General features: G+C 56.6%; 1 protein-coding gene across 1 annotated transcript; it reads left to right on the top strand.

Annotated features, from left to right (window-relative positions):
* Positions 1-2,317: 2,317 nt before the first annotated feature.
* Positions 2,318-13,857, top strand: MMD2 (monocyte to macrophage differentiation associated 2; the record flags this gene model as incomplete). The annotated part of the gene is made up of 7 exons (XM_082772927.1): positions 2,318-2,554; positions 11,368-11,449; positions 11,885-12,045; positions 12,382-12,456; positions 12,679-12,780; positions 13,254-13,323; positions 13,654-13,857. Exons 1-7 carry the CDS (start codon positions 2,508-2,510, stop codon positions 13,855-13,857), a joined length of 741 nt encoding a protein of 246 aa, XP_082629053.1. The 5' UTR covers positions 2,318-2,507.

Raw genomic sequence — 13,857 nt, 5'->3', positions numbered from 1 at the left:
CTCAGCTCCTGCTGCCCTACAGAGACTCTTCGCTCACGGGGAGGTTTCTGCTGTTATAGGATGACAGATTTTATCTCCAGCTCTTCTCTTACCTGCTGGCTCCATCGGCTGAATGCAGGGGAAAACCTCGTGGGAAGCCACGGTCGCAATGAGGCAGCCCAGTGCCACCACCATGGTGCCCAAAATCATGGTTATTCACACCATTAACGGCCAGGATCCAGCACAGAGGTGTCTCCAGCTGTGGGATGCCTGCACAATTTGGGACCTTACATGTTTTGGGGGAGGTTCATGACCCGTTCCTCCATTTACACAAGAACCCCCATTCGGTGACATTACCAAAATACCATTCAGAGCACCTCCTAATTAAGAAACTGGCAGTACCATCATTAGCAATTACCAGATCTTTGCAAGGAAGTGGGGACAGAGCCAGGGAAGGGGGAGGAAGGACAAGCAGGCATGGTGGTCAGATGATGCTCAAGGAAGCCTCCAGGTGGGGAGGGGACGCATCCAGGCTAGTACTGGTCCAGTACAGGTCTGGTACTGGTCCCAGTACCCACCAGGACCCGGCCGCCCGCTCTGGAGGCAGCGCTGGTGCCGGAGCCCTTCCCCAGCAGGATTCGCAAGGCTTTGGTTGCCATAACAACTGGAGCCAGGCTTCAAAAATAGTAACTTATTTTTCATTCAATTTGCCTTTTGCCCTCTGAGACGGATCTATTTCGGGACTGACGGTTCGCTTCAGGTGCCCTCTGCCAGCACCCCTGGCCGGGGGTTCAAGGGCTGGGGTTATTTTGTTCAATGTGGCTTTTCTCTGCTTTCCCTTCCTCCCCCATCCAGGCCCAAAGAAAGGTAAAGCAGGGAACAGGCATCATTAAATAGCCTTTGCCAAAGCCTCGTCATCTTGAAGGAAGGAACTTGAAAAAAAAAATCCCTTCCCAGCTCAGTGGCAGAGCGTGGGAGAGGTTTGGGAATGATCTCACCCCATATCGTGCCTTGGACCTGGCACCCTCAGCAGGGCTCAGCTGCCCCAGATCCCGCTGTCCCCAGCCTGGTCCCCCCCAGGTGGCTTGGATCCACGATGGGAACTGTGCAGAGAGGTTGGATCCACCAGATCCCGGATCCTTTTGCACCACATGGAGGCACACAGAGCATCCCCACTCTGCATCCTACAGGGGGACAAGGTTGGATTTGGAAGGGGTTGCAGGGGATTCATTCGTGCCTTGAGTTAAGGGGCACATGTGCGCCTTTCTCTCTAGGGATTTACAGTTCATCTGTACACAAAAAAAAACACCTTAAAAGCATGATTTGGAAGATGGAAGTGGTGTGCTTTAGGAAATTTTTAATTGTTTCAGCTTTGGGGAGAGGCGTGTGATTGGAAGTGACCACATGAGCCTGACCCTTCAGGTGGAGATGTCTGTGCCTCTTCCACCCTCCTCCCACAAATATTATTACAGCCTCAGCAAGGACAGGTTGTGCTGGGGAGATGAGCTCCTTCCCCAGGTGCTGCTGGCCTCATGTCACATTTCTTGTCCCTTACCTGCTGTCCTGAAGGCACCCACAGTCCCTGGCAAGAGGAGGGCACGATGCCAGCCATCTGCTCACACACACATCCCTAAAACCCTTTACATCCCCACTCTGAGCATCCCAACCTCAGAAATAAGTCACAACATCTCACTGCCCCCCAGTGCATCCATGCAGTCCTCTGGGGGCTGCGGGATGGTGGAGAGGACAGAAAGGGGATGAAGGCAAGCGTGAATTCCCCAGGCTGGGACAAAACCACCCAGCCCTGCCGGAGGCCCTGGAACACAACAAACAAAATCCTTCAAATCTAACAAATAAAAGCAAAACCAAACCCAGCAACTCCCCAGGGATGCCGGGGTGGGCTGGCCCTGCCCCGGGGCTGGCGGGGATGCCTCGGACCTGGGACCCACAGTTGGCCGCTCTCCGCTCCCTCCATCCCCCCGCCGTGCTTTAATTACGTTTTCAATCCCAAACTGCTGCTATTTGATCCGCCGGGGGTGGCAGGAGGGGGTATTTTTAGCCGTGCTTAGAGCTGTCTGGGTGGATAAGGGAGAGCGCGCAGGTTGCCGCGGCCAGGCGGAGCGGGACGGGATTTGTGTCCCCCCCCCCCTTTCTTCTCTTCTCCTCCTCATCTTTGCCCATTTGCTGGCTGCAAGCAGGGCTGGCTCCCTCGCCGGCTGCCTCCCTTAGGTCGCCTTTGTGTGTGTTTTTTTCTTTTTTTTTTTTTTTCTTTCTTTTTTTTTTTCCCTTCCCCTTGTATTCTTCTCTTGTGCAACAGGGGGGCGAGGCTGGCCTCCGCTTCTCCTCCTCGGCATTTCAGCCCCACCAACGAGCACCCTAGCCCGGAGTGGGAGCCCATGAAGTTGCCGTGGGTCCCCAGGGCATCGCTGCCCTCGGGGGGCTCGGGGACCCCCGGGAGCCTCGCTCCGCGTTGAGCCGCCCGTGGCTGCATCCCTCCGCCGGCCCGGGACGCCCATGGCAGTGCCGAGATGTTCGTGTCCCGAGTCCTGGACTTCCAGAAGACGCGTTACGCCAGGTAAAGCCCTCAGCATGGTGTTTTCCTTCCCTCCTCTTTCTGCTCTGTGCTGGTAGCTCCCCGGGACGGCACCCAGCCCCTGCCCCTCCGCAGGGCTCCAGCCGAATCCCAAACCGAGCCCTAAGGGACCTTCAAAAGATGCTGAGTGCCTCAAAGCTCAGGGCAGGTGCGGGCTGCTCCCTTCACCTGCGGGCACACGGTGTATTTCGGGATGAGGATGCCTCCCTAAGGGATTCAGAGCATCCCCGGGATCCCTCGCTCCCTGGAGGGGCAGAGCAGGGATGGGGTTTGCGGGTCGTTGGGGTGCTGTCTGGCTGAATTAACCCCAAAAGCCACCAGCCAAGACAAAGGGATGCTGACTGAGTTGGTGCTGGGTTTAAGGACCGGTCCTGGACTTCCCCTCGGTCCACATTGATTTTTAAACTTCACATCTGTCCTCCCCCTGCTGGGGCACCGGGAGCCCAGCTCTCAGCAGGGGCAGACCCCACTGCTGGGTGCCAGCTTCCATGGGGGGGGTCCCAGCATCACCCCAGGGTCCCACTGCACCCAGCTGACCCCCCCAGCCCATACCCAGGGATTTCAGGCTCCCAGGGGACTGGCAGGGGTTGCACCATGACAGATCCTTCCCCAGGGCTGTTAGGAAACCTCCTGGCGTTACCTACGTGGGGGGGACCCAAAGGCCACTCGATGCCTGGCCAGGGTGCTGGGGGGGCTTCCAGGGGTCTGGCACCGAGGACAGGCTTTGTCCCCAACCCCTGTGACCATGGTGGGGACATTTTTGTCACTTCAGAGAAATCCCTGGGGGCACTCAGCTCTGCTTTCACCCCTACCAACCTCCCAGCGGTGCTGTTAGAGGCAGATAAGAGATCTGGAGAGGAGCGGTGGTGGTTGCTGCACACAGAAGCACCCTGAGGCACGTTTCCCTGTGCTGGTGACCTCCCGTCCTCCCCAAGCCACCAGCTCCTCTTTTTTTCCAGCCATCCCATGGGAAAAAAAACTGCTTGCACCTCCAAAAGCTGCCTGAGCTCAAGGACCAGCCTGATGCTGTGGCTGCCTCTCGGTTACCTTCACGGGAGGGAGATGCAGAGGCAGCCAACAGGTCTGCACGATGCACCCAGCCCAAAAATCCTTTTGAAAAAAACAGAATTCAAGCTTTTTTCCCCCCATCTGGCATGCAAAGGACAGGGGTGGTGGGGATGGATCTGAGACAAGATCGGTGCCCCCACAGCAGGAGGCAAACCACACGTTTGCTCCGTGGAGGCTGGGGGGCAGAGCAGGAGCTGCCCCCAGCACAAGCCACCTGCCAGCCTAGAGCCTTGATTTTCTCCCAAACCAGCATCCTCAAACCTCACCGTGGTCCTTTATGGAGACAATTTATCAAAGAGGCATCAGGTGTTAGGGCATCGCAGGAGCCCACGCACAGAACCAGGGCTGCCAGGTGGGGACAGGGATGGGGCATTCCTTGGCTTTCACCCCAAGACACACTGATGTGGTAACCAGCACGTGATGTTTGCCTGGAGATTCCTACATCACCACAGAGATCCTCTTATCCTGGTGCTTAAAAATAACCAGTGGCTAATCCCTGTCCCTCCAGGCTCCTCGCACCCACCCTCCTCATTGCACAGATGCTTTGCTGTGCCATATCTCAAGAAATACCCCAAATCTCCCCCCTCCCTTTGTGCCAGAGATGCACTCTCAGCTCCTCTACACATACTGGGGACCAGGCTCTGGCATGGGGACTGGTGTGAGCAGGAGCCACAAGCTCACAGCAGCACAAAACATGAAGGAGGCACGTGCCCTTCAAGGCATCAAAGCATCTTGCTTATCTTTTCAAAGGATGAGAAACTCTTGTCTCCTCAGCCCTTTGGAAAAAAAGAAATACACCAAAAGTTTTCCTTGTGATGGAAAAGCCTGGAACAGATTTATTTTTAATGTCTTTTATCTAATTTTGAGAGAGAACCAAGAAATTAGGAACTTGGCCATCAATACACCTGCCAACAGGGATAAATAAAATACGGCGTCACGATGAAAGAGCGGTGGTGTGAGAGCTGCAGCAAAGGCACCGGGCTTTGAATGAGGAGATGAAAGGCAGCGGGATCAATGCAGGAATGATTGGAGAACCACGGGGAGAAAATTCAGGGCTGGAGGGCACCAGGGTGTTCCCGGATCTCCATCATTCCCTGCCTGATGTGACTTCAGCCATGGCACCAGCACGTAGTTACAGAATGCACGTAGCCATAATTCCTCCCGTTTTATCAGCCACCTGATGGTTATTCCCCCATATTTCTCCTCCTTTCTCCCAGCTGATCGTGCTGGTTCCCCCACAGAGCAACAGATGGGTGCCAGTCACATCATCCCTGAAGCTCCCCGGCCGGGTCAGCCCGGGCCAGTAAGCGATACCCCCTGCACATCACCGCTTGGCTCGCTTTTCACCCTGGATTCAGTCGTGGCCGGGTGCCTGCCCGCCAGCCATGCAGGCAGCAAGCGGAGCTGAGCCAGTCTGCCCACAGACACTCGAAATGCTTCCCAGGCTTGGGCCAGCGAGAGCCATAATTGAAAGGAAACACGATTACGGAGGGAGCTGCTGCATCTGGGCAGCTCCTGCAGCTCTGGAGCAGCCAGGGCAGGGGCTGTGCGGGGAGCTGGAGGCTGCACGGGGCACTGAATCATTGTAATTAACTGATAGCAGTTCAGGATTTGATTTGCCCACGTAAAAAGCTCCAGGTCTTACCGCATTTGCTTGTCTTGCCTTGCAAGCCAAGGAAAATCCACGTGGATTCAGAGCCCAGGAGCAGCAGGAGCCCCTGCAGGTGGCTCCAGGCTTGTCCTCACCTGCCTGGTGCCCGCAGCGAGGACACTGCCACCTCCTCACCAGCACGAGGGGATGGAGAGCTGAGCTCTGTATTTGCCCAAAAAGTCATCTGGGAAGAGCTTCCTTGTGTAATGAGCAAGGAGATGATCACTGACCTTATCCTTCAGCATCTCAGGAGAAGGGAGGGAGGGGAAAACCAGCAGGAATAGGAGGGAGAGGGGACATCGGGGTGCTCAGTCCCCAGACATGCAAAGAAAACACTCACAGCCCAGGCAGAGCTACTGCACAGGGAGGATTTGATCCCCATTCTCCTTTGCAAAGAAAGCATGAACAGCCCTTGCCTGCTCCCACGCTCACAGAGATGCTTTCCAAGAGCTCTGCTTCCCCCGCAGCCTGCGTGGGATGGAGCGGGGAGAGGGGAAATGCTTCCAGCATCCGTGTGGCAGCTCCGAGCTGCTCGGGGTCCCCACTGTGCCCAGCAGGACCCCCAACACCCTCCTCAGCTACCGAGGTGCTTCCCCAGGAGATGGAAGGCCCCTGGAAATACCTAATGAAAACAGGATCAGCCCATCTCACCAGAAATCAGCTATCAGCCACCCTTTGGAGGCAGTTTGACTCAGATACCCACATAAGACAGCACCAATGGGATTAATTGCTGGCAGTTCTCAGCACACAGAGGGCAGCTCTTATTATGTCCAGGTGTTTGGAAGGCAACAAGTGCTCAGAGCATCACCTGCATGGCTGGCTGGAGGTGGGGGCACTCCCCAAGCCCCCCACTCCTCTCCCCTGCGAGGGTCAGGGCCAGGCAGAGATGGGCAGCAGTGGCTGAGCTGAGCCTCGTGCCCCTGGGAAGGACAGGCTTTTCCATCCTTCAGTGGGTGTTGGGTGTCAGCCTGGTGTGATTCCTTGGCACGGCTCGCCCCGGCCCGTTTCAGGAGATAGCAGTCAGCGAGGCACGTGGAAAACACAAGCCGCTGCCTCATATGGCACAGCAGGGTGCAGGGCTCTGCCAGGCCTCCCCTTGAAGCTTTCCAGGTGAAATCAAACCCCAAACCTCAGCATTTGTTTCCATAGTGCTCGTTATTTCCATATAGCTCTCACAATCCACAGTCAGGGGGACTTGATGTGATGCACGGCACCTTCTGATGGTGAGGCCAAGTACCATGAGCATCACAGTCCTGCTGCTCGCTTCAGACACCAATTAGTTGAGCTTCAGGGAAGTTTGGGTCCAAGGCTGTGCTCCTGCTGAAGTTTGGAGTCCAGGCTTGCTGCTGGTGAGGGGAGGATTTTATATTTACGCAGAGGGAGCTCAGTAATGGGGCAGTGCCTCCCTCTGTGCTCAGCAGCACAAGCTGGTACAGGTGCATCAGGGCCCTGCTCTTTGATGCAAATAATACTGACTGAAACCACAGTCCCTGCCTGCTGAAATGCACCATCCCCCAGAGGCATTTGCTGAATTATTTACAGATATCTGCTCTGTAGCACCCTGGAGTCCCCAGGGAGACCAAGGCCACGTTTCCCTGGGGATGCTACGGGGACACCTGAGGAACAGACCTGAGGAACAGCAACCCACACACTAATCCCACGGCATGGTAGAGGCCAGGATGGAGAAGGAAAGAGCCAGAGATGAAGGCTGGAGCCTGCCCCATGCCTCTGCACCATGGGGCCACTGTGCTCACTCCTGGCTGCTGCAGGGCTCAGCCAAACTGAGCCTGCTCAGGACCTGTCCCACTGTCCCCTGTGCGCAGGGTAATGCAGGTGAGGATCATGCACAACAGCTTCCCAAACAAGCAAATAGGGAATAACAGAGAGGTTTCAGCTCTGGAAGCAGCCCTGCTAACATTCACCAGGCACCTGGGACGTCATTTTGTGACTAATCAGCTGTTGTCTGAGGTCTCATGAGCACCAAGTGAAACAAGAAGTCCCAGCTTGGGAAGTAATTTGGGAAACACTCCCCGATCCCATCTGTCGCGAATAAACAAGCAGCTCTGCTGGAGTTGCAGGGTTGTGAATTGCCTTGGAAGAGTTAGAGGCTGTCTGTAGAGAGAGCAGAAAGCCTGCCAGAGAGAAAAATAGATAGCTATATGTAGAGGTTGGGAAGGTGGATGGTTGTGGCCATCGGGGGTATCTCTAAGGCAGCAGAGGGACATACTCAGCATCTCTCAGCCTGCAGCATGAGGACTGTTTGGTGCCAGCCCAGCACACTCCCAGGTGTCAGAGCTCTGGGAATGAATGAAATGGGGATGGGACAATCAGAGGTGGTGAGGGAGTGTTTGACCTGCAGCCTAATCCACCTTGCTTTGGGGAAACAGGGCTCGCACCAGGGGCTGGGTGCTGCAGGAACCTGGTCATCTGCTGGTGGTCTGCCCAAAAGCTGCTCTAGCTGGGATGCTCGGATGCTCCCTGTGCAAATTGTCAGCTCTCTGCATGCTGCCAGGAAGCTATACATAAAGAAAACGCTGTGCCAGCTTGTGGCATCAGCCCTCCTGCCCCTGCTCACAATGGGACAGGTTGGGGTCAAAGCAGAAGGAAAAGGAGAAGCCCGTGGAGAGGCTCGTAGTGCCTGACCCCTCTCCCCCAGCCTGGGAGCCAGCCTGAGAGCTCATAGCACATGCAGCTCAGCTTCCCAAACCAGGAGCACCATATGTTCATGTGGGAGCAGGCAGGCACCAAGAAACGGGCTCAGGAACAGGGGCTCAGCTTGGTATCAGGGCACCACGCAGCACCCGTGTGGGTGGCTCCGCAGATGGCCAGGCAGCAGCAGCCTCTGTGTTTCCCCGTGGAAAGCATCAGCAGCTTGCAGGGCCCTGCTCTGCACCTTCAGGAGCTAATTACAAGCCTCAGAGGAGCTTGAAGGGATGAAGCCTCTTACAGGGACCGCAGCTGGAGCATTACCAGATTACAGGGCAGCAGCAGAGCACACACCAAGCCCCAGCTTATGGGGATGCCACAGCAGCTCACGCACAGGCACAACCCCAAGGATCAAGCCCTGGCTTTTGCACCAGGCATGCTGCCTCCAGGCTCATCAAGGCAAATCCAGACCATGAACTGAGAGGGTTCAGGGGCTGCTGTGCCCTACAGGACCACGTATGCTCCATCACTGTCACCACAGGCATCACAACACACAGATGATCCTGAGCTTCATCTTCACTCCACCAAGGGACAACCAGACCACAGCAGGACTTACCCCACCACCAGCATCGCCTGTTGCTTCCTCCATCCTTCCTGGCAGGATGCCACCATCAGGATACAATCCCTCAGCTATTTGAAAAGCAGCTGTGACAGTCACAAGAAGGGGAAAACCTTCTGGTTCACCCAGCCTAGAGACACTCCAGCTCCTTGGACAGGGGGGCGCAGACACACAGCAAACCAGCTCCTTCCTCTGAGGACATTAAACCAAGGCCTGAGCCAACCTGGCCCTTTTCTACACCATCCACAGGTGAAACCTGTGGCCATGAGGTGCTTGGGGAGATTCCCATCACCTGTGAGCTCCTGGCCAGCATCACCTGCTTCATGGGGCCCTTGTCACAGCCATGGCCTTGATGCACGGATGTGACACACGTCTTGCTGGACATTAAGCATCTCTGTGCCTCCCACATGGGTCATCTTTTCTGTATGGTGTCCCACAGCTCTGACTCCCAGTCGGGGTCCCCAGGTGCCCCCAGGAGTGCTCAGGCTCTCCAGTGCTTCCCACATGAGCCGCCCCGAGAAATAATTCAATTTAATGCCATTTCTACCTTCTTCTCCCCCAAGCCTGGCAAAGCAAGAGCCGGGCGGATCTGCGTGATTTTTTGAGGTCAGAACTCTGTTCTTGGAGAGAAGTCTTTAAAAAAAAAAACAACAAACAAAACATAAAACCAACCCAAACCCACAGAAAAACGGAGTGGGAGAAAGAGAAGGAGAAAAGGACAAGCCTGGGAAGCCGGCTCTGCACTTTGCCCCGGCTGCCTGGGACAAGGGGCTCTTTGTTCCTCGGGCTGGAGCTGGGTGCATTGGCCCTTTTCAGTCTCTTTCCCCGGGCAAGGGGCCAGGGGGAAGCAGGCACAAGGAGGGCAGGCAAAAACCCGGGGGCAGCGATGAACAACCGGTGCTCGTCCCCCTCCAGCACTGGGAGAAAAAAGTGCTGGGAGCCTTGGGGCCGATGATGCTCCTTAGAAAGCAGGACAGGAAAATAGGGGCAATCTCCTCAGAGACCCCCAAAACCCCAAGCTCTTTAAGGCCATTTCACCCCCAACAAAAACAGGCTGCCCATGGGGACAGCGGGGTGCCCCGTGCAGCGTGTGTGAGGGAGGGAATTCAGCCCCTACCCTGCCCAAAGGTCCCGGGGGGGGGGTTTGTGGGAACCACCCCACACCCCCAGCTCCCCGTTCCTGCCCCTAACAGCAACCACTGTGGGTTGGGGATGGAGGGGCAGATGGCACAGGGCTTTGTTAAAACAAATACATTCAAGGAAAAGGCCTTGCGCGTGTTTCCCCAGCAACTGCGACGTCACGCGGGACGTCTGGGCCTTTGTCCTCCACCCCCCCCCCCCCCCCCCCTTCTTCTTCTTCTTGTTAAAAGGGAAAAGAAAGAGAAGCAGAAAGCGAAGGGGAGCTGGGGACAGTCTCCTGGCAACGTGGGGACAGCAGTGGCCTCCGGCAGGGGGGACATGGCTGGGGCACAGGGACTCCAGCCAGGGGGTGTCAGGATGGGGACGGGTCCCTGGTGTCCCCTGGGACGGAGGTGGCAGCCCCAGGGTGGAGGTGGCAGCCCCAGGGACTCTCAGCTGCTTCCCAGCCACAGCCACCCTCGGTTTACCCAGGGCCTAATCCTGTTCATGCCTTGTGAGTGCCGTTCCCTCTATTTGCAGCGCATGGGGAGCTGAGCCCCTGTTTGTCCATCTTAACTCGAGGTATTTGGGAGGGGACGTGGCGTGCACTGTGCCTGGGTCCTGCTGTGAGTGCAGGGCTGGGGACAGGGTTCCCTCGTGGGCTGTCACCGCCGCCTGCTGGGCACCACCTCGCACACCTGGGCATGCTGCAGCCAAACCCTCGTGCATGCTCAAGCCTCACTATCTGAGTTTTTTAACATAAGCTGGCTTTCTTTGCATGGACACCAGTGAAATGCTCAGAGGAGATGCCCATGGATGGCTCAGAGATGGGTTTTTGGGGGGCTTCCAGCACCTTCCCAGCACCCCAGGGTCACCCCAACCCCGCAGCAAGGTCCTGTCACCCCCCCGAGCCGCTGGCTGGGTGCAGAAACGTGCTCCAAATCGTGCTGGAACTGGGAGCAAAAGCAGTCAGGAAGTAATGAGACCATCTCCTGCAGGGCAGTCCCCAAACCCTGCTGTCCTGAGCCTCCCGCTGGCACTGCTTTTATTGCTCTGCGTGTGCCCATTGATCCGACGGCAGCAATCGATACGTTCCTCCACGCGCCGAGAGCAATCTGATGCTGCAGCCTCAGAGCAATAGGAAAAAAAAAAAAAAAGAAAAAAAAAGATAAAAGTTTCCTAGGGAGCACAGCGGGGCTTCCCCCAGCAGCAATCAGTGCTGGGCCAAATGAGGGGGGCCCCAGGGGGGCGCAGGTGGGACCCAGCAGCCAAAGCATCGCTGGGGATGCCCTGGTGGCACTCAGGCTGCTGTGACGTGGGGTGGCATCGCAGGGTGGTCACAGCCCCACAGCAGGTCCCCCCCCAGCCCCATGCGCCCTATTCTCCTCTATGGGGCTGTGCCGGGCTCTGCCCAGAAGCTCTGGGGTGTTTCCAGCAGGGTAATCAGATCGGGTTGCTGCACGCTGCTTGTTTTTCCACCTGTGAAATGGAGACGGGGAGAGGTGCCAGTGTTACAGAAGCTGGTTGTCACCCACACCCGGCCCTGGGGGATGCTCCACACCTCATCCATCCGTCCTTGTGGCTTTCCCCTGCCTCCTGCCCACTGCTGCCATGGGGTCACTTTGCTCAGAGCCTTCCAAAAACCCTTCCCCCGTGTGCTGTCCCCTAACTGCGTTTCGCTCCTCGCTGCAGGTTCATGAATCACCGCGTCCCCTCCAACCGCAGGTACCAGCCGACGGAGTACGAGCACGCAGCCAACTGTGCCACCCACGCCGTGAGTCCCTGTCCCTGTCCCTGTCCCCGTCCCCATGTGAAGGACAGCACTCAGCCCTGTGAGGCCACCTGGGACACCCCAAGGGCCACCTAAAAATGCCAGCATTCAGCCCTGCACCTCCTGAGGGTCCCAGGGGTGGGATGAGCAGGTGGGCCTGGTGCTCCAGGGATGCTCTTCCTCCTCTAGCTGTCACGGGGAGCTGGTGTGGTGCTGTGGGATGACCCCTAGTGGAACACGCACACATCCTCCTTGGGCCTTCTTCCACCTGGAGAAGCTCTTTTGGAGAAACCCAGCCTGCCCCTTACAGGTTCTGGCTTTTGCTTTGGCCAGAAGCAAAAAAAAAAAATAGACACCTGAAAGGAAAAGCAGGGACCTCACTGTAGCTGCTCGGTGGAAATGTAGGTTGTGAGCAACCGGCTTGCTTCTCCCTTCCAGTTCTGGATCCTGCCCAGCATCCTCGGCAGCTCCATCCTCTACATCCTCTCCGATGACCAGTGGGAGACCATCTCGGCCTGGATCTATGGCTTTGGCTTGTCCAGCCTCTTCATCGTCTCCACCATCTTCCACACCATCTCCTGGAAGAAGAGGCACCTCAGGTACCAGCCCTGCCTGCTCGTGGCTCAGGAGGGGGGGACAACAGTCCGAGAGCCCTGGCAGCCCCTTGGTCAGAGGTTTTTCTGATCTATGTCAATAGAAAACAGCATTCCAATGCATCTTTTATTTTATTATTTATATCATTTATTTTATTTTTTATCATTTGTTTTATTATTTACATAATTTATTTTATTTTATATCATTTATTTTATGATTTATATCAGATATTTTCAAGTGCATAATTTTTTATTTTTTTTTTAAGTTTCTGGTTTGACAGCACACCTTGGATCTGTGGTGCCACAGGCTCTGACGTGTCTGTCTGTCTGTCTGTCCCGCAGGACCGTGGAGCACTGCTTGCACATGTTCGACAGGATGGTGATCTACTTCTTCATCGCTGCCTCCTACGCTCCCTGGTGAGTGCCCAGCATGCAGGGCCAGAGGGGAGAAAAGCACCCCAGCAATAAAAGCTTCCCACTTTTCACAAAAACCTTCCTATTCTCCGTATTCCAACCCCTGTCTGTTGATGTTATGGGTTGGGAGGGCTGTTCTGGGACACATGTGGGGTGAGGGCCACATTTCCCCGTGCCGCCATCCTTGGGGTGCCGCTGTGCTCACCCCAGCCCTGGGTCTTGCAGGCTGAACCTGCGGGAGCTGGGGCCCTGGGCCTCCCACATGCGCTGGATCATCTGGATCATGGCATCAGTCGGCACCGTCTACGTCTTCTTCTTCCATGAGCGGTCAGTACCCGTGCCTGGCCCTGCAGAGCCCGTCCCTGCTGCTCCTTCCCCTTAGTGCCCTGATGGGACAGCAGGAAGGATGGACACAGACAGACAGACAGACAGATGTGGGGGTCCTGGGCAGCCCCCAGGCCAGCAGGAGGGCTCCCTTGAACCGCGTCCTTTCCCACCCACATCTTATTTTTGGGAGGCCACAGCCCTGGTGGCAGGGATTTGGGAGCAAAGATGTTGTGCCATGAGCGGGTTCTTCCACGGGGTGGCACCAAATAGAAAGAAAACAGTTCCCAAAGCCCTCCTGGAGCCCTGCCTTCAAGCTTCAAGCTCCAGAGCCAGTTCTGTGCAGGGCAACCCACTGTGGGCTCCCACAGGTGGGACATGGGTCCCACCATGGTGGCACCGCCACCCCTTTCCCTATAGCAGCATTTGGGCTTGATAAGCGTAAAATTCAGCCCTGCCTCCTCTGTCGGTCGCAGGTACAAGCTGGTGGAGCTGGTGTGCTACGTTATCATGGGCTTCTTCCCCGCCGTGGTCATCCTCTCCATGGTAAGCCACCACCGGGAAGCTCACGGGTCCAGCGGGGCTGGGTTGTCCCCAAGGGGGTTGGCGCGGTGTGGCCCGGAGGTGGGTGAGGGGATCTCCAGATGTGCTGTGGCTTGGTTCACATGCAATTTAGGTGCCCAGCACACCCCAGTATGTACCAGTGGGCACCTCCAGAAGACATCCTACGGGGTCTCCATCGTGTTGGGAGAATCGCAGCAAAGTCCAGGGCTTCCCTGCAGGATGGGAGGACGAGGAGAAAGGCAGCGCAGGGCTCCTCACAGCCGTTTCCTGGTTGTGACCAGGCTGTTTCTGTGCTTTTATTTTTTTTCACAGCCCAACAGGGACGGCCTCCCGGAGCTGGTGGCCGGCGGGCTCTCCTACTGCCTGGGCATGGTCTTCTTCAAAAGCGACGGTCGCATCCCCTTCGCCCACGCCATCTGGCACCTCTTCGTGGCCATCGGGGCCGGCATCCATTACTACGCCATCTGGAGGTACCTCTACCGGCCCAGCACGCTGGAGGCCAAAAGGCCCCGATAG

The sequence above is a fragment of the Aythya marila genome, assembly GCF_965140915.1.
Source record: "Aythya marila genome assembly, chromosome: 15".
Lineage (NCBI taxonomy): Eukaryota > Metazoa > Chordata > Aves > Anseriformes > Anatidae > Aythya > Aythya marila.
This window is presented reverse-complemented; position numbering and strand designations above follow the sequence as displayed.